The sequence below is a fragment of the Petaurus breviceps genome, unplaced genomic scaffold (genome assembly GCF_028583685.1).
Source record: "Petaurus breviceps papuanus isolate PSGF00001 unplaced genomic scaffold, PetGlider_PUasm1.0 91041, whole genome shotgun sequence".
Taxonomy (NCBI): domain Eukaryota; kingdom Metazoa; phylum Chordata; class Mammalia; order Diprotodontia; family Petauridae; genus Petaurus; species Petaurus breviceps.
Window position 1 is genome coordinate 42,412,425 of NW_027187400.1, and position 19,256 is coordinate 42,431,680.

At 47.1% G+C, this 19,256-nt stretch overlaps 1 protein-coding gene across 2 annotated transcripts in view; it reads left to right on the forward strand.

Moving 5' to 3' along the window:
- Positions 1–4,378: 4,378 nt before the first annotated feature.
- The window catches only part of SPTBN4 (spectrin beta, non-erythrocytic 4), a 57,302-nt gene continuing 42,424 nt past the window's right edge, over positions 4,379–19,256 (forward strand). Inside the window, exons 1-5 of one of the 2 annotated variants that reach the window (XM_069079517.1) lie at positions 4,379–4,548; positions 14,558–14,772; positions 14,991–15,142; positions 15,262–15,435; positions 18,759–18,850. In XM_069079517.1, the coding sequence (XP_068935618.1) occupies positions 14,574–14,772; positions 14,991–15,142; positions 15,262–15,435; positions 18,759–18,850 (617 nt within the window). In that variant the 5' untranslated portion in view covers positions 4,379–4,548; positions 14,558–14,573. Of the gene's footprint in view, positions 4,549–14,557; positions 14,773–14,990; positions 15,143–15,261; positions 15,436–18,309; positions 18,492–18,758; positions 18,851–19,256 lie in introns of those variants that run through there. The other variant, XM_069079518.1, reaches the window with a different exon arrangement.

Genomic DNA, 19,256 nt, shown 5'->3' on the forward strand with positions numbered 1-19,256 from the left:
CTCATTTTCATTTTGTCTTTTTATTCCTAACAACTAGCACAGTGTCTTTCACATATGAGGTTTTTGGTAAATGCTTTTTGTATTGGCTGGGTTTGGAACTGATTGGATATGGGGTCGGGGATGGGGGAGGGAGAAGAAAGAATGGAGGATGTCCTGAAGGTTTTGAGCCTGGGTGCCAAGAAGAATGATGGAGCCCTGGACAGAAACGGACAAGTTTGGTGGAGGGACATATTTAGATAGAAGGAAAGGCGTTTTCTTTGGGGCCTTTAGGACTTGAGGAATGTCCACATGGAGCTGTTCAGCAGATAGCTGGCATTATGGAGCACAGGAGAGACATTAGGGTTGGATGTTGAGATTTGGGAATCCTCTGTGTAGAGATGATCATTGAACCCATGGGAGCAAGTAAGATCACAAAGAGAGAGCATGAGTTGGCGGGAAATAATCAGTCCCAGGACATAACCTTAGGGAATTCCCACAGCAAAAGTGTAGAGGACCATGAAAATCTACCAGTGGAGACTAAGGAAGAGGTCTGATGAGGAGGAAAACCAGGAGAGGGCAGTGTTGGGAAAGTCAAGGAAAGAGTAACCTGGATGAAGGGGATGGTTGATGGTATCACAAGCCCAGGAAAAAAGCCCATGCAATCAGTAATTACAAGTGCATCGGTAACCTTGGAAAGAATGGATTCAGTTGAGTGATAAAATAGATTCAAAGTCAAATTGCAAATGGCTGTGAAATGAGGAGATAGCAAGGAAATGGAGGGATGATGTTTTTTACTAAGCTATAACAGGAGAACAGATATAGCATGATAGCTTGAGGGAAGGAAGAGTTGAGTGAAGGTTTTTTTTTTGAGGGGGGAGGGCAGGGCAATCGGGGACAAGTGACTTGCCCAAGGTCACACCATGGCTAGAAAGTGTTAAGTGTCTGAGGTCAAATTTGAACTCAGGTCCTCCTGACTCCAGGGCCAGTGCTCTATTCACTGTGCCACCTAGCCACCCCAAGTGAAAGTTTTTCAAGGATGGGGAGTCTTGGACATTTTTGTAGATGGTGGGGAGGAGAGGTGAGAGGGGCAAAGGGGCAAAGCTCCTGCATATGGGAGGGGTAGGATTAAGGAAGAGATTGTGGAGACATTGGCCTTGGCTGGGAGGAGGACTAGCTCTTTCTCACAGACTGGAGGGTGGGGTTGTGAAGAAAAGTTTTGAAGCATAGAATAGAGAAGAAAAGAACTCTCACGGAGAATGACCTTGGTTTTCTCAGGAGAGGTGAGCCTCAGGTAGGAGTGGGGGAGTAAGAAGAGTCTGAAGAGAGAAAACTACTAAGAATATAATTTTTTGGAGAAGTCAGCGAGAAAATAAGAAGGATTGTGAGAGACAGGGATGGTCCAGTCCTGATCAGACATCATGAGGGTTTTCAGCCAGCAGAGTTGGGTAACATTCTCTAACAGTGTGTAGCACAGGAGGAGTGGAAGAGGGAGATAGAAGAGGTGATCCAAGTTTGTGGTTCAGCAAAGCATGACAAAGGTGTGAGGGGCTGGGGGCCGCTAGATGGCACAGTGAATAGAGCACAGGCCCTGGAGTCAGGAGAACCTGAGATCAAATTTGGCCTCAGACACTTAACACACACACACACACACACAACTAGCCACATAACCTTGCACAAGTCACTTAACCCCAACTGCCCGACCTTCCCCCCTCCAAAAAAGCAAAAAAAAAAAAAAGGTGTAAGGGATTCAAAGGAGGAGGAAAGTGTGAAATTTAACTGGTAAATCATAGGGTGCAAGACTGTGAAGGGAAGGAAAGCAGAGTTAAAGTAGGGACAATTAATTGGGAGAAGAGGAAAAGGGAAACACTAGAGGTCACAATGACGATGAAGAATAGGGCTAATGATGGAAGGTTATGATCAGAGAGGGGAATTTTAGTGCCAAAAGTTATGGAGATAACAGTGGTGGGTGATTGTGAACCCTCAGCTGCAAATGACCACCCTGTGAGTCCCCAGGGTGGAGTGAAGCTGTAAGTCCTGGGAACTGAAGAAGTTGAGGATCTGAGAGGCCAAAGTGTCCAAGGGAATGTCAGCATGCATATTGATATCCCTGAGTATGATGTCAAGATTTGGGACTGAGAGGAAGACTGTAAGCCAGGCACATAAACTCTCCAAATAAGAGAGGCTCAAGGCCTGGAGTCCCACCAGATGAATATCACAAGGATCTGGACCTGTGACATAGACAGTGAACCTCAAAGGGTATTGGGGGCAAAAAGAAGGTTTGGAAGCTGCAGTGAAAAGCAAGGAGTGTGCTTACTTCTCTCTTAGCTTAGTGTCACCTAGTGGGAGCACGAGGGAAGCACTCATCACTAGAGACGGTGGCCAAGGATGCCTTGTCTTTCAGAGAGAGCCAGGTTTCTCAGTGCAAAAACATAGAAGGGGTCCAGGAAGAAGGGAAGTTTTAGAGGCCCATAGGGCATGGTAGAACTGGGAGGGCAGAGAACAGAGACTGGGGAAGACAGACAAGAGAGACATGGGAGGGCTGAGAACAGAGACTGGGGAAGACAGACAAGAGAGACTGGGGAGGGCAGAGAAGAGAGACTTGAGAAAGCAGAGAACACAGAATGGGAGGGCACAGAACAGAGACATGGGAGGCAGAGAACAGACTGGGGAGGAAAAGATGAGCTAGCTGGGAATTAGAGGGAACAGGAAAAGATGGGTTTCTCCCAAAGTCACACTTAAAGTTGGTCATGAGAAGCCAAGGTTTTCAGACTCCCAGTCCAGCTCTTCCTGATTAATGCAGTGACTTGCACCTGTGCATCTTTCTAAATCCCTGCCGATTGGCCTTTTGCTTCTGAGTGTGTGTCTGAGCTACCCTGTCTGGGTGCGCAGTCGGTGTTGCCTGTTTCTGTCTGAATGGGTTTCTGGGCATCTGCTCCTGGTTTTGTCCCAGTCGGTGTCTCTGCTTTTGTGTGTCAGAATCTCTTGCTCTGTGCCTGTTTCTCTATCTCTCGAGTTCTCTGCAGGCCTGCCTCTGCATTCACTTGAGAGATAAACCCTGGAGACTCACAGGGGAGGGGAGGGTCGGAGGGGAGAGACTTACAATGAGGGGGATCTGGACTGCTGAAGCCCACTACCCTTATGTCTTTTGTGCCATTGGGCCATGATTGTACAGGGACAGAAGCTGTGACCTCTGCCCCTCTTTTAGCCTCAGTTTCTCCTGTTGTTCCCGCTTTGTAACTCTGTGGACCATGCCAATACTGGGCGTGGGGTTTTCTTGGTTAAGGCAAACACAGGTGAAGTGACTTACCCAGGGTCACACAGCTAGTAAGAGGTGTCTGAGGGTGAATTTGAACTCAGGTCTTCCTGATTCCAAGCCCAGTGCCCCATCCACTCCATCATTTCTATGGTCAAAATCAAGCCCCGCCCCTTGGGGGGTGGGGGCTGTTAGGAAAGTCTTAATCTAGAAGAGGAGTGAAAGCTCTTTGAAGGCTCAGCACTAGGAACTGGAAGTTAGTGATCCCAGCCAGGAGGTGGGAAGTGGTTCTGGAGATGAGAGGGGTGTTTGAAGGTAAGCCAGGAGCAAGCTGGCGGGGCTGAATCACAGATTGGATTTATGGAGGCTCCAGCAGGTGAGGACTGAGGGCGAGGGTCTCCTGCTGGGTTTTCGGTGCTGGTGGTGGGAACTTGGGGATTGTGTGAAAGGGGTCAAGGTGGGGGAGGGATGAGTGGGTCTTGATGGTGGGGAAAGAGGGATAGGATAAAAGGACCTCAGGCTGACGTTGGAGGATCCAGGCTAGTGAAGGCTGGGGCCCGGGAGGGGTTGAGAGTAAGGGGAAGGTGGGGGACAAAGTCGTGGGAGCTCCAGTCCCACGTGGTTGAGGGGAATCACACTGGAGGGGAGGGGGCTAGAAAAAAGGGACTTTGTTAGCTTGGAGGATTCAATTTAGTGGGGGTGAAGTGAGAGGAGCATGTGGGGGGCCAGGAGAGGGGGGAGCTTTAGGTCACGTGCAGCTGAGGGGGTCAAGATGTTGAGGAGAGAGGGACTGGCTTGGGGGATCCAGGCTAGTGCGAGTTGGTGCAAAGAACAAGCAGTACGAGGAGGGCCGGGGGTCCCCTATCACGTGTGGATGACGGAGACACTGGTGTTGGGGAGCTGAGCAGAGGGGACTGCCAGATGAGCTCCAGGGGGCACATGTCAGGCTGAGTAGGGCATGAGGGGGTCCCCATCCAAGTGCACTTTGGGAGACTCAGGGGGGCGCAGGGGCCAATCGAAGGCGAGGGGTGAGGGGACAGGCCGCTACCGTAGATCCCGGCGGGCGGAGGGGAGCGCACGGAGCTGGGGGCGGGGGGCCAGCGGCGCATCGGCGACGGCTGCTGCTGCTGCGGCGGCGCATGCGGCCCAGGCCCAAGCCCAGCAGCGGCGGCGGCGGCGGCGGCGGCGGCCAGAGGACCCGGGGCCAGTCGGAGCTCGGGCAGCGGCTGCTGCAGCAGCTGCAGCTGAATCAGAGGAAGAGGAGGAGGAGGGGCTGCTGGAGCGCGGAGGCAGCAGCCAGGGCCGGGCAGGCTCAGGTGAGACCCTAGGGCAGCAGGCCCTGCGCCCCCGGAAGGAAGGGATGAGGGACAGCGCTGGGACCCGGCCTGCCCTCCCTTTCCCTCCGCTACCCTGCCCTGGGCCGCCCGCACCTGCGGCAGGGAGGGAGGAGGGGGGATCGAGGCGGAGGTCATCTTCCCACGGGCGTCCGAATCCCAGGCTCCGCGGGCCTGGTACATCATTCCCTGTCCCCCCACCCCGTGGTCTGGGGGCAGCTCGCCTGGGGGCGCGTGTGTGTGCAGGGATGCAGAGACACGTGTGTGCTAATTGGCCCAGTTCTCATGGGACCGCTGTCTCTGGAGGACTGTGGGACAGGACAGGGTCAGGATGCCCTCTCAAATCCTTGGAATTTGGCTCACTCCCTTCGCATTCCATGCTCATCCTCTGCGTGTTTTCGAACTGCGGGGAGTGGGGAGGAGGGGGATAGATGTAGGACCATAGGTTCAGGGGCCTGATGGGGAGGGCGGGTCTGGAATGTAGAGACCAGAACAGTCACTTCCCCGAATTTACACACCCAGCCCCAGGCTCCCTCCAACCCAGTCCTGGCTCCTTATAACCACGTGGTGCTTTAGGCATCCCCAGGATCTCCAAGTCCTTGCCCTGTCCCTGCCTTTCTATGGTCACTATAGGCCCTGAAGAACATTTGCTATCTCCCAGGTTTGGTTCCTTCCCTCCCCTCTCTCTTTTCTTGGTCTTCAGAGAAAAGAGTGACTTGTCCCCTTCTTCTTCTGTCTTCCTCCTCCCACACTCACAGAGAGCCAGGGACTCCAGAAGAGGGCATATCACAGGATTAAGAGTCTCCCCCACTTCACTTTATCACCCCCAAAGCTAACAGAAAGAACTTCTTACTGTCTTAGGAGTAAAGGATTTAGAATTGTCAAGGGGCTTAGAAATCATGTGGTCTCTAACTTTCATTTGTACAGATGAGGAAACGGAGATGAACCAAGACTGTCCCCTGCATTCTCAGGCCTTGTGAGTCTGACCTCAGGCTTCCTTTACTGTTTCTCCCAACCTCTCTTTCCCTGACTGATCAGTCTCTGACTGATCCTTCTCCTGAACTGAAGAATCATGAAATTTAGCATCTCAGAGTTGCAAGAACCCTAAGAGTTTAGCTTCTGCCCTCTTTTGTCACTTTCTGTCCTTTCCCACTGTCGCGGTAGGGGCTCTGCCCAACCCAAACTGTTGGGGTTTCATGATGTGTTACGGCGGAACCATCTCAAAGATTTCAGAGTCAGACCACCTCTAGTACTAGTATAGGCATTTATTGGGATTGATGCCTCTCATAAACAGCAACTCCAGAGAAAGCAAGATGGATTTTTATAGGGTAGAGATAGGGTAGGGTATAACAAAAACTTACATAGAATATAAAAATATGATTAATATTAAAAAAGGCAGGAGGACTTTGTTAAAGGTTTAGGTAATGGAAGAAGGGTCCCATCTATGGTATGGTGCTTAAACATTCTGGTTTTGCTTCCCTCCAGTCGGCTAACTATTGTGATCCTGTCTGGTCAGGATAGATAGCTAGGTATTGTGGTCCTGTCTTGGGCTAGATGGATGATGGGATTGTGGTTGAGTACAAGAATACACCTGTTTCTGTGAGAATGGGTCTGCGGGCAGTGACTAGTGGCTGGGTTCCTATCACATGGACATACCTGCTGTTTCTGTGGGAACTAAGAGTTCAGGAACACACCTGTTGTTCCAGTGAGCAGTGAGGCATATGTGAAGAAGTTAGGACACTAGCAGGGGGCTAGGTAGGTGGTGGGGTCTATAATGAGGTTAGAATATTGGGGCGGGGGATATCTTTATTTAGGATCCCATCATTCCCCCCTCAAAGATCTGGGACCCAAATTCATTTGGGAAAAGGGACAAAGGTCTATCCTTTTGTGGCTTCTTCAGGCTGAAAAGGGGCATAGAGCTTTCCCTGTCTCAATGGGTCCCAAGGAGGAGATTGACTGGAACCAAGTATAGGCCACATCCAGGGAACAATGGGTGAGTATAGACTAGTATCCACGGTTTGCTGCCAACTGTAGGTGAACTGGCCTGGAGTCTGAGAGACACAAATCTGACAGGCAAGTTCAATATTCAGGGCACCAGATATAAGGAGAAAGACAGATATATCTGTCACACAGTTGACTAGGCCAACTATCCTTTTACTAAATTTTTTAGGCTGTAGAAAGGAATATAATTTTAGGCTGAATAACACAGACCTAACACACATTTTAGTAGTTGAAATGTATCCCAGCCTTAGTCTATGGGATAATGATTAACATTGTGTTTGTATCTTTTTTTCACAAACTTCTTTTCCCTTTGTCTTATTATTCCCATATCACTCAGAAAGAATGTTTTATTCTAGGGATTTCACCTTTCACCTGACTATGCAGGCAGGCAGATGATAAGCCCGTGTATTAATTTACCCAATTGTTTGGGATATGGAATGACTACACATTCAGACTGAAAACAGCAAAATTTCACATACTTGTATTGTACTTCTATCTTTTGCCGACCACTTGCTCTAATTCCATCTCTCCATGAGTCTCACCCCTTCCTATTCTATTCTTTGCCCTTACTCTCACCTCTGGTCCCTCCATCCCTTCTCCAAGGCTATCATCTAACCTTAGCTTTACTCCTTTCCCAGTATTGGTCCTGGAGTTAATCAGGTCAACCCTTTGCCATCCTCTACTTTCTTGACCCCTTGTCCTGTCACAGATTCTGCCTTTCTAAGCCCTCACCATTCATGGGTTTCTCCCACCCTCTGTCTGTTCCACTCTAACTCATTTGAGCAATTTCAGTGGAGCTGAAATAGTCACATAAACCCCTTGACTTGGTCTACCACAAATGGTTATTATCCACTCTCAGTTGGGTTCTCATTGCCACAAAGCAATCCATTTCACTCTCCCCTAACAGACTTTATGTCAGTAACTGCTCCAAACCTTTCTTCTCTCCACAAGCTTCCCACACAACTCCTTACCCCCAGAAAAGGACCTCATCTCATACTTTCCTGAGAAAATCAAGACCATTTGATGTAACCTCCCCCTCCTCTCCTCCTCTACATCTCAAGATCCCTTCCCATCCTTCATCCTCTCTTCCTTTGCCCCAGTTCCTTCTCCTCACTAAGGCAAACCTCTCTATTTGTGCCCTTGATCCCATCCCTTCCCTTTTCCTCTAGCAGTTCAAATAAGAAGTATTTATTAAGCACTTACTATGTGCCAAAAATTGTGCTACTGGGGATGAGGAGAAAGGCAAAGCCAGCTCTTTCCCTAAAGGAGCCTCCATTCTAATGGGAGAGAGAAGGGACTGGACCTGGCCTTTCAGTGGCACCCAGAACTCCTAGGTGGTAAAGCTTCTTTGTCCTAATGCACCTTTTTGGCAACTTAAGAGTCTTAGAGAGAGGTTTAGAGCACCCAGAAGTTAAGCGGCCAGTCTAGTGTCACACAGGATATGTCAGAGGCAGGATTTGAAGCAAGGTCTTCCTGCCTTTGAAATCAGCTTTCTCTCCACTCTACAATGCTGCTTCTCATAAACAAATGGGTACATACAAGATACACAGACAGTAGATGGAAGGTGACTAAGTGGGGAAGGCCCCATCATAGGGGCAGCTATGTGGTTGAAATGGACCAAGTGCTGGGTGTGGAGTCAGGAAGACTAGAGTTCAAATCTAGCCTTGGACACTTACTAGCTGTGTGACCCTGGGCAAGTCACTTAACCCTGAGCAAGCCTGCCTCAGTTTCTTCAACTGTGAAATGGGGATAATAATAGCACTTACCTCCCAGGGATTTTGTGAGAATCAAATGAGATAATATTTCTGAGGGGCTTTGCACAGTGACTGACACATAGCAGGCACTATATGGATGTTAGCTATTATTATCATTCAAGCACTTTGCTATAGAAAGTCTAGTTATTATCTTCCAGTTTCTCCTGATCTACTGGCTCCTTCTTTGCTTCATGTCTGTCTCATGCCTAAAATGTCTTAACCTGACCACAGATTATCATCACACCGTATCTGTCTACTTTTTCTCAGTGAAACACCTAGAAAGGTGTCTGCACTCTGCCAATCTTCTCTCTTACTTTTCAACCCTTTGCAGTCCATTGCCAACCTCATCACTCAACCAAACTTCTTTCTTCAAGGCCAGCAAGGCTTTCTATTTAAAAGAAATCTGGCTAGTTTTTGCTTTTATTTCATCTAGGTTTCCTACTGCACCTCTCCCTTCCCTGCTCACTTCCATTTTATAAGATATTTCTTATAGTAAATAATAAAAAAAGAAGAAGAAACAAAGTTCCGCAAAACCAGCCAACATATCACAAAAGTCTGAAGTTATATGCAGTGTCTAATACCTATGCCCCCCCCCATCTGTTAAGTGGGAGGAGATGTCTCCTCATTGGGCTTCTTTGGAACCAAACTTTGTCATTATAATTCTGGGCATTGCATTTTTATTATTTTATGGTTCCTTATCTTTCCATTTACATTGTTACGTCATTTCATGGACTGATTTTTGCCTCTCTTTGTCTTCCTAGCACATAGTAGGCACTTAATAAATGTTTATTGATTGGTTGTACATTATTTTCCTGGTTCTGTGCCCTTCACTCAGCATCAATTCATACAAGACTTCTCTGGCTTCAATATCTGCACGTGCTCAGAATCATTCCATCCCATGGCATCAGCTATGTCTAAGAGGAGCCTTCCCAAAGATATAGGACCTCACAACTGAGCCCTCAGAACCCACTCCCCAATGCCATTTATATTCATCATTTTCATTGTTTTTTGTAACAGTAATATTTCATTACATACATTTTACAGTTTTACATTGCATACAACAGTTTGTCCAGCCATTCAGGCATCAACTTTGCTGCCAAAGAAAGTGCTACTGTTATTTTATTTTTGTTATTGACCTCTCTTAGGTAAATGCCTAATAACAGTGGGACCTCTGGGTCAAAGGACTTTCTAGTTACTCTTTTCAGCATTTGACACTTTGACCATCCCTTCTTCCTGGATGTTCTCTTCTCCCTGTTCTTTCTCTTGGTTCTTCTTGGTTCTATGTGTCTGTTCCTTCTTGGTCTCCTTTGATGTCCCACTTCATCCACTTGTGGATGTTCCCCAAGATATTCTCTCTCTCTCTCTCTGTGTGTCTCTGGCTATTGGGGTTAACTGACTTCTGTCACAGCCAGTAAGTGTCTGAGGTTGGATTTGACCTCAGCTCCTCCTGACTCCAGAGCCAGTGTTCTAACCACTGCACCACCTAGATGCCCTATCCCTCAAGATTCTCTCTTGAGTTTTCATCCTTTTTCTCTCTTTACTCTTGCTCTTGGTGATCATCATCTCTTATGGGTTCAGTTGTCATTCCTCAGCACATGACTTTGAGGTCTGCATATCCAATTCTAATGTCCGACCTGAAGTCTGTTCTCCCATTATCAAATGGGAAGGACAACTAACCCATTGGGTTAAGATAGCTAACCCACTGGCAGTCAGGCCCCAGAATATCCTGAATGAGTGAATCTAATAAGATAGAATTCAATAATGATTAATTGAAAAGCTTGACATGAATCTAAATGGCCAGGAAAAGAGATAAAAAGAAAAAAAATACAGGATGGGGAAGGTATGTGTAGGCAGTTCTAAAAAGGAACTTGGAGTTTTCGTAGAATACAAGGTCATGTGAGTCAGCACAGTGATGGGCCAGGCAGGAAAATGAATGAGGTTTGGGGGTGCATTGAGAGGCAGGTCTTCTAGGAGCAAGTTGGTGAGGGTTACAATGTCATCCATCCTATTCAGACCACAGCTAGATTGTTGTGGTCAATTCCAATAGCCACAATTTAAGAGGGCATCAATGAGCTCGAGTGTCCAGAGGGGGCCAGTGAGGATGATGGAAATCTTTTAGCCCATGACACGAAGACCATTTGAAGGAAACAGGGATGTTTAGCCCAGAGAAGAGGGAAATATGGTAGCTATCATCAAGGGTTTGAAGGACTGTCTTGTGGAATAAGGATGAGCTATGTTTTGTTTAACCTCAGAGGGCAGAACCAGGAGTGATATGGGGTGGGGTGGAATGAAGGGAATAGGGGACTGTAAGTTTGGTTTCAGAAGAAACTTCCCACTAATTGGAACCACCCCCAAGTGCAGTGGGCTGCCTCAGGAGACAAAGGATTTCCTCTCAGTGGATTTCTTCAAGCCTAGAATGATGATCACTTGCTAAGGATGTTATAATAGGGATTCCTTTTGGGTCTGGGTTAGAATGTATTACACTGAGGGTACATCCAACTCTAAAATTCTACTGTTCTTTGACTTATATATTAGACATTTTCCAGTAGATGGCCTATAGGCATTTCATCTTGACATATTCACAGCATAACTCTATCTCCTCCCTCAAATACACCCCACTTTCTCATTTCTATCTTGTTAAAGGCACCATCACTTGTCCAGGTACCCAGATTCCTAAGCCGAGTGTCATTGTCTATTTCTCCTCTCCCTCGGTTCCCATGTCTAATTGGCTAAAAGCCTTAAAAAGTCTTGTCACATCTCCCAGTTGGTTCCACTCCACTCACAAAGCCACTATACTCTCTCCTTTGGACTATGTGGAAGTCTTGGAATGAGTTTGAATCTTTCCTCAGACATTTACTAGCTGTGTGACCCTGGACAAGTTATTTAAACTCTGTGAGTCCCGACTTCCTCATCTGGAAAATAATAATAGAATCTGTTCCACAGGATGGTTGTGAGGACCTGATAAGATGCTAAATGTCAAGCACTTTGAGGACTTTAAAGTACCGTGTAAATGCTAACTAATATTATTATCTCCTTGCCTCCTGTTATTATTCTTTTGCTGTCCCTAAAGCAGAGGTTCAACTATGTTATTCACCTGCTCGAGAAGCTGCAGTGGCTCCCTGTGACCTTTAGATAAGCTTCTCTTTTTGGCATTTAGGGCCCTTCACAGACTGGCTCCAGCCTCCCTCCTTCCCAGGCTTATCACACCACATTATTCCCTTTCACACACTTCATCGCCACTGCCTTGACCTACTTGCTTTTCCCTGGTTGTCACCTTCCATCTCCTCTTCTCCTTGTGCTGTGCCTGTGCACAGTCTGCCTCTCCCCTGGCTCTGGAAAGCCCTTCCTCTGCTTTTGAGCATCCCTTGCTTCCTTCACAGGACAGCACATGGGGCATCTCCTGTATGTGGCCCTCCCTGATACCTCCAGATTATTGTACCATCCCTTCCAAATGTCACTCCACTCACTTTGTAAATATTTTGTATTCATGTGTCTGTGTATCTGTTGTGCGCCCCCCCCCCCCCCCCGCAATAGAAAGTAGTCTTTAAAGGCAGGGATTGTTTTGGTCTTGTATAGCCAGTTCTTGGATTATAGGGATAGAAAGTGGACTTGAGATATCAATGTAATTGACATTACTAATCTACTAATTCAGGTCAGCACTTCCTCTGTGGTCTTGTAAATCTGGATGATTACCTAGAGCTCTTCTAGGTGAAATTACTTGCCCAGGGTCACACAGCCAGCATGTATTAGGGGAAGGACCCAAGTCTTCCTGGATTTGAGGCCACAATGCTTCCCATTATTGGATAAATGTTGGGGTCACCCATGGCTCTTCTCTGTATTATCTCCTTTGGTGAGCTCATCTACTCCCGTGAGTTCATTGGTCACCTGTGCCAACCTGATTCCCAGATCATATACCCAATCCCCATCTCTTTCCTAAGCTCGTCTCACATCTTTAATTGCTCCTTGGCCATCTTCTCTTGGATCTCCCCCAAGCACTGCAGACTCAACATGTCCAAAACAGACTTCTTTTGCCTCCTCCCTGAAACCCACCCCTCTTCTGCTTTCCCATTTCTCTTCCGGGCATTGCCATTTTCCATCTCACTCATCCAGGCAACCTACAAGTCACCATTGCATTGACTCTATACTCTCTGTCTCTCCTCAACTCTAAACGGTCATTAAGTCTTGTCCATTCTGTCTCTGTATCATCTCTGGACCTTGCTCTCTTCCTCCTATTTGGATGGCTACCACCGAAGTTGAGACCTATGTTGCCTCTCGCTTGGACTATTGCCCTAACTGGATGCCTTATTAGCTTTCAGTTTCTCTCCCTCTCCAACCCATCTTCCGTGAAGCTGTGAAAATAATCCATCTAAAGCCGTGAGACCATGTCACTCCCCTGTCCAAGAAGAGCCAACAGCTCCCTATTGCCTGCCAGATAAAATTAAAGAATTCTCAGCATGGCATTCCCATTCAGGTTCCCACTGACTTTTCTAGGCTTGCATGTAATTCCTCTTTGTCTGTGTTCTAGCAGCTAGATGGCACATTGGATAGAGCAGTTGGAGTTGGAGCTAGGAGGACTTGAGTTCGAATCCAGCCTCAGACACTTACTTGCTAATAGTAAGGCAAGTCACTTAACCCCTCTTTGCCTCAGTTTCCTCATCTGTAAAATGGGGATAATAATAACACCTACTTCCCACGGTTGCTGTGAAGATCAAATGAGATGAATAATTGCAAGATGCTTAGCACAGTGCCTGGCTCCTAGTAAGCACTGGCTGTTATTACTCCTCCTCGTACTGCTACCCGTGTTTCCCCGATAATAAGACCTATCCCGAAAATAAGCCCTCCCCTTACTGTGTAAGATTCCTCGAAAATAAGCCCTATTGAGATTGCTACTGTAGTGAAGGTGATCCCCTGCGCTACACACTACATTACGGTACCCTCTGTATGCACCCCCACCGTGAAACGCACGCCGCGCTCCGAGCTGCATCCAATCAGAGCTGCAGCAGTGAGCGCATCATCCTGTTCTTCCCCAGTGATTTGCTTGCTGGTACATTTTTTTGTTCACATTTACCTGTTTATTAAAATTGCTGTCAATGTTCATTAAAATAAGCCCTCCCCTGAAAATAAGCCCTCTGGTGTTTTTCTGTCCAAAAAAATAATAAGACAGTGTCTTATTATCGGGGAAACACGGTATTACTTGCTCTTACCTGAACTTGGTCTCCCAGCTCCTTGCCCCCTCACTTCCCCTTCCTCAAGTCTCCAGCTTCCTTCATGGCTCCACTCATGTGATGCTTTCCTCCTCTGGACAACCTTTTCTGAACTCCTAAGCTATTACTGCTGTCTCCTTCCCCTTCAGAAGATTGTGACTAGAGACTCCTTGAGGACAAAGAGTGTTGTAAGTTTGCCTTGGTAGCCCAGTTGCCTAGATCTTAGAAGGCATTTCAGAAGTGTTCGTTGGATGGGATGGGACTCCATGGGCATGACCCTAACTTTCCAGCCTTATCTGACATGGTTGCCCTTCGTGGTCTCTCCTCTACAGCCAGATCTCCATTCCCCAGAAACAGTCTCCCCTCTCTCATCTCCATGCTGTTGCTTATGCCATTCCCTGGGTGCAGTGTCTTCCCTCCTGCCTCAGGGGAGCAAAGGCAGCCTAGTAGGAAGAGCCTGCTAGCCCTGGCCAGCTCAGCGGATTTGGGTTTTAGGAAGTTCCCTATCTCTGGCATCCCGGGTCAGTCACTTAAGGTCTCCAAGCACCAAGCTCCTCATCTGTAAAATAGATGGCATCTTCCAGCTCCACATCTGGGTGCTCATCATCTACATAATTGGGCCTTGGCTTACTCCTCTGTAAAATGGGCAGACTGGGCTAGATGACCCCCATAGTCCCTTCCAGTCTTGTGACTTCACAGTCAGTAATGAGTATTCCTCTTGGACAACACATACCACTTTTTTTCTATCCCTCTTTAATGAATAGATCATAGAATAGCTGCAATATAGTTCACAGTGTTTATTATGATTTACTGAGCTCTCTGCCTCGGGCTTTGCTCATGGTGCCAATGTCATGTTTTACTGAATGAATGGATAACCAAATGGGGAGAATTGGGCATGGGAGCAGGGCCACCATAGACTGTTTAGGTGAGTTAATTTCAGGGATGCTTGGGGCCTGTGTCTGTGCTGTGAGGGGGCTGATAGTGTGACCCTAGACTGAGACATTTCTGATGGATCTCTTCTCCCTCCCAAAGGCCTGCACGTTCCCTGATGGCCCACATGCCTGGGGGCCAGGGGGAACTGGACAACATGGAGGGGCCACCTTCAATCAACAACAACAACCCCACCCGATGGGAGAGCCCTGAGCGGGCCTGGGATCGGGAACCCACAGCGGCCCCAGCAGCAGCTTCTGGGTCAGGCAATGCAGCTGCCTCACTCTTCGAGTGTTCCAGGATCAAGGCCTTGGCAGGTGGATGATGGGCAGCTGGGGAGCTGGGGAAGTGGAGACCAGAGATCAGGGAGTTGGTATGGGAGAGGAGTAGAGGTCAGGGAATTGGGGTGGTGGAGAACTAGAGGCCATTGGGACTGTGGGAGGCGGGGATGGGAGGCCTAGGACTTGGGGCACAGTGGGCTGAGAGAAAGAAGGGGAAAAGGCTGGGGAAGAAGCAGAATGACCTTGCTCCCTAGATGAGCGGGAGGCGGTGCAGAAGAAGACGTTCACCAAATGGGTGAATTCTCACCTGGGGCGTGTGGGCTGCCGCATCAGTGACCTGTATGGAGATCTGCGTGACGGTTATGTGCTAACCCGTCTTCTGGAGGTGCTGTCAGGAGAGCAGCTGGTGAGGAGAGGCGGGGCTGGGGCTGGCTGGGGAGCAGGTGGCCTGGGGACCTGGACCCTAAATGCAGTGGGTGAGAAAGGCCTATCTCCACATTCTCTCTCCATCCCCTTCTTCTCCAGCCACGGCCCACACGGGGCCGGATGAGGATTCATTCCCTGGAAAACGTGGACAAGGCATTGCAGTTCCTGAAGGAGCAGCGTGTCCACCTGGAGAATGTGGGCTCCCATGATATTGTGGATGGGAACCACCGGCTCACCCTGGGGCTGGTCTGGACCATCATTCTTCGCTTCCAGGTACTCATGACCCAGAGTCGTCTTCCCCCAGGCGAGTGTGGAAGCATTGCCCTGCTACAGAACCTTGTCTCTGGAGCTGTCCCTTGTTCTAACCTTGACATCCATTTGTGAAGGCCAATACAGGAAGTCCCGAATCCCTATCTTCCCTGACCTAGAGCCCAAACCCAGTGCCCCACATAGCGATCTCAAACTCTTACTCTGACCTCAAAATTCAGTTCTCAAGTCTTGATCCATGAACCTGGGATGCTTATCATGACTCAGAAGTCAATCCTAGAATCCTTCTCTAGATCTTTATAGCTCTTGCTCTGACCTAGAACTCAGTCCTGCAACACCTTTCCTCACTCAGGAATCTGGAACATTCACGGTGACCTAGAACTCTTGACTACAAGTCTGGAACTCTTATTCTGACCCAGAATTCAACCCCAGTATCCTTATGTAGGAGCTTTAATCTTTCACCCTGATTTAGGACTCAGTCTTAGAACACTTCCCTGTGAGTTTGCATCTCTTAACTAGACCCAGAATTCTACTAAAATTCCCAACTGGAAATAGAACCCAACATAAGCATCTCCCCTCCCCTTTCCCCAGGACTTTGATATACTTGCCCTGACCTCGAACCACCACCTGGGAATCAAAAAATTTCACTTTGACCTAGAACATTCTCCTTGCTGGGAGCCTGGAATTCTTACCATGACCCAAATTCTAAAACTCTCCATTCTCAGAAGGCTATGGTTTTCACCCTGACTCAGGACCCATTTCTGGAACCTCAAAGCCCTGAGAATCTGAAACTTTCATTTTGACCCAGATATGATCCCATAACTTCTATTAATTATATGATTTTTTCCTTTTTCTTTAAGAGTATAGGCATAACAGTGGTATCCCAGCCTTAACTCTTACCTCTGGCCCCCCCAGGAGTCTGAAGTGCTTACTCTAACCTTGAATACACACCTGGGGGCCTGAAAGACTCACTTTGACCTAAAGCGTTCCCCTACCCGGGAGTCTAGTACTCTCATTCTGTCCCAGAAGCAAACTCAGATTTCTCCCCTGGGAGCCTTAATTCTTTTTTTTATCTCCACTAGCAATCAAGCATTTTTTTTCTCCCTCCCATATCCCTCCACACTAATTGTATGATGCGGGACAAGTCACTTAACCTCTGTCTGCCTCAGTTTCTTCAACTGTAAAATAGGGATATAAATAGCCCTTACCTTCCAGGGTTGTTGTGAGGATCAAATTAGATGATATTTGTAAAGTGCCTGGTACACAGTAGGTCTAAATAAATGCTTGTTCCCTTTTCTTCCCTTCCCAAATATTCATAGTCAAGCAGAAGAAATTTATCTTATTGGCCATATCCAAAAATTATGTGTCTTATTCTGCATATTTAGACCCTTAGCTCTCTGTCAGGCCATTCTTTAACACTGGTTCTTTGGAATCTTGGTTGGTCATTGTATCGGTCAGAATTCTTAAATCATTCAAAACCATTTGCTTTTACAATGTTGGTGTTAGTATAAATTGCTCTTTAGGTTCTGCTCACTTCACTTTGCATTGGTTCATAGGAATCTTCCCAGGTTTCTCTGAAACCATCCTCTTCATCATTTCTTACAGCACAAGAGTATTCCATCAGATTCAAATACCATAACTTGTTCAACCATTCCCCAATAGGACAACCCTTCCATTTCCAATTTCTGGCTACTACGAAAAGAGCTGCTATAAATAATTTTGTACATATGGTACTTTTTTTCTCTTTCTCTCTCTTTTTTTTTTTTTGGAGGGGATAAGGCAGGGCAATGGGAGTTAAGTGACTTGCCCAAGGTCACATGGCTAGTAAGTGTTAAGTGTCTAAGGTTGGATTTGAACTCAGGTTCTCCTGACTCCAGGACTGTATTAACTGTGCTACCTAGTGTCCCCTTTTCTCTTTCCTTTATCTCCTTAGGGTATAGGCATAATAGTGGTGTCCTAGCCTTAACTCTTACCTCTATCTCAGGTCCCAATCATAACCCCCCCCACCCCCCAATCTGTATTCTACTCTCTCTGACCCTGAACTCACTTTCCTGATGGAAGCTGGGACTTTTTAAAAGTAGATTTTATTGATATATTTGGTTTTTTTTTTAGCATCACCTATATCTTCCACTCGATCAACTCCCCAATCCCTACCCCAAAGGCATCTTTTATACTAAGGATTTTTAAAATAGTATTTTCTTTCTTTCTAATTACATGTAAAGACAATTTTCAGCATTCATGTTTTATAAGATTTTGAGTTCCAAATTTTTCTCCCTCCCTCCCCTCCCCTCCCTAAAACAGCAAGCAATCTGATATAGGCTATACAAGTGCAATCATGTAAAACATATTTCTGCATTAGTCATGTTGTGAAAGAAGAAACAGAACAAAAGAAAAAAAACTACAAAAAATCAGAGAAAGTGAAAATAATATGCTTCAATTTGCATTCAGGCTTCCTCAATTCTTTATCTGGGTGTGAGAAGCAATTTCCATACGATAAAGAATTTTTAAAAGAAGAAAAAATTCAGCAAGATTAATCATTGAATATTGAAAATATTGAAAAAGTCTGACCTTATATCTATGCAGTGTTTCCAACCCATGAACCCTCTCTTCTTCAGAGAAGTTGAAGAAAGTCTTATATTTCTTCTTTGAGGCCAAACTTAGAGGCTGGAACTCAGAATCCGAACCAGTCCCAACCTAGCGGTCCTTCTCGGGAGCCTGGAGTGGGAGGAGAAGAATTTGGGATCCATATCTCGTCTCTACTCTGCCCTAAGGCAGAAACCAATTGTAGCATTTTGTTCATCCTAGATTCTGGATCTCTCCTTTGGTGAACCCATGAGATGGTCGAGAACAGCACCCCAAGAGCTTGGGCCTCCATCCTAACTCTGATGCAATTTAAGTTATTTTGGCAAGCCCTTATTAAACACCTGCTATGTACAGAGAACTGTCCTGGGGGCTAATAGCTGACATTTCTATAGGCTTTCAGGTTTATTGAGCGCTTCACACATATGATCTCCTTTGGTCCTCACAATGACAGAGCATGTATTACTATTCCCATTTTACAGGTGAGCAAACTGAGGTTCTGAGAAGGGAAATTGCTTGCCCCATGATCATCAACATGGCTTCAGTTCCCCTTGATTCCACAGTCTTTGCTGGCCCATGCTGGAAGCTCCCTCCAGGATCTAAAGCCAGGAACCTGACCTCCCTGAGACGTTTATTGCTATGAGAGGTCTTGAGGTCCCCCAAAGTGCATGTATTGAGGTTCCCCCAAAGTGTATGGGTTGGTTCAGACATCATCCTCTCCCAGCTTACGTGTTCCTTCCTCACCCCAGATCCAGGTCATCAAAATTGAGACAGAGGACAATCAGGAAACACGGTCTGCCAAAGATGCCCTGTTGCTCTGGTGTCAGATGAAGACAGCGGGGTAGGGGCTCCCCTGCCCTCTTCTGGGACCCCCTCCCCTTCTCAGAGTATGGAAAAGTCTTCCAATGGGAAGAGAGGGAGGGAGCTTTGGGCTGGGAGGTAGACTGCAGAGGGAGGGTGGATGGGGATGGGTGGGCAGAAGGTGCCTGATGGGTGAAGTGGCCTCTCTTTCTGTCTTTCTCTGTCTTTCTGACTCTCCTTTTTTCTGTCTCTCTCCCTCTTCCTTTCTGTTTCTCTGCATCCCCTGTCCTCTTTTCACATATTTATTTCTTTCACTTTGTGCTTTTCTATTTAATTGTCTTTTCCCCCCTCCCCTTCTCTGTGTCTCTTGGACTTGAATTTTTTCTTTGAGTCTTTTTGCATTTCTTCTCTCTCTCTCTCTCTCTCTCTCTCTCTCTCTCTCTCTC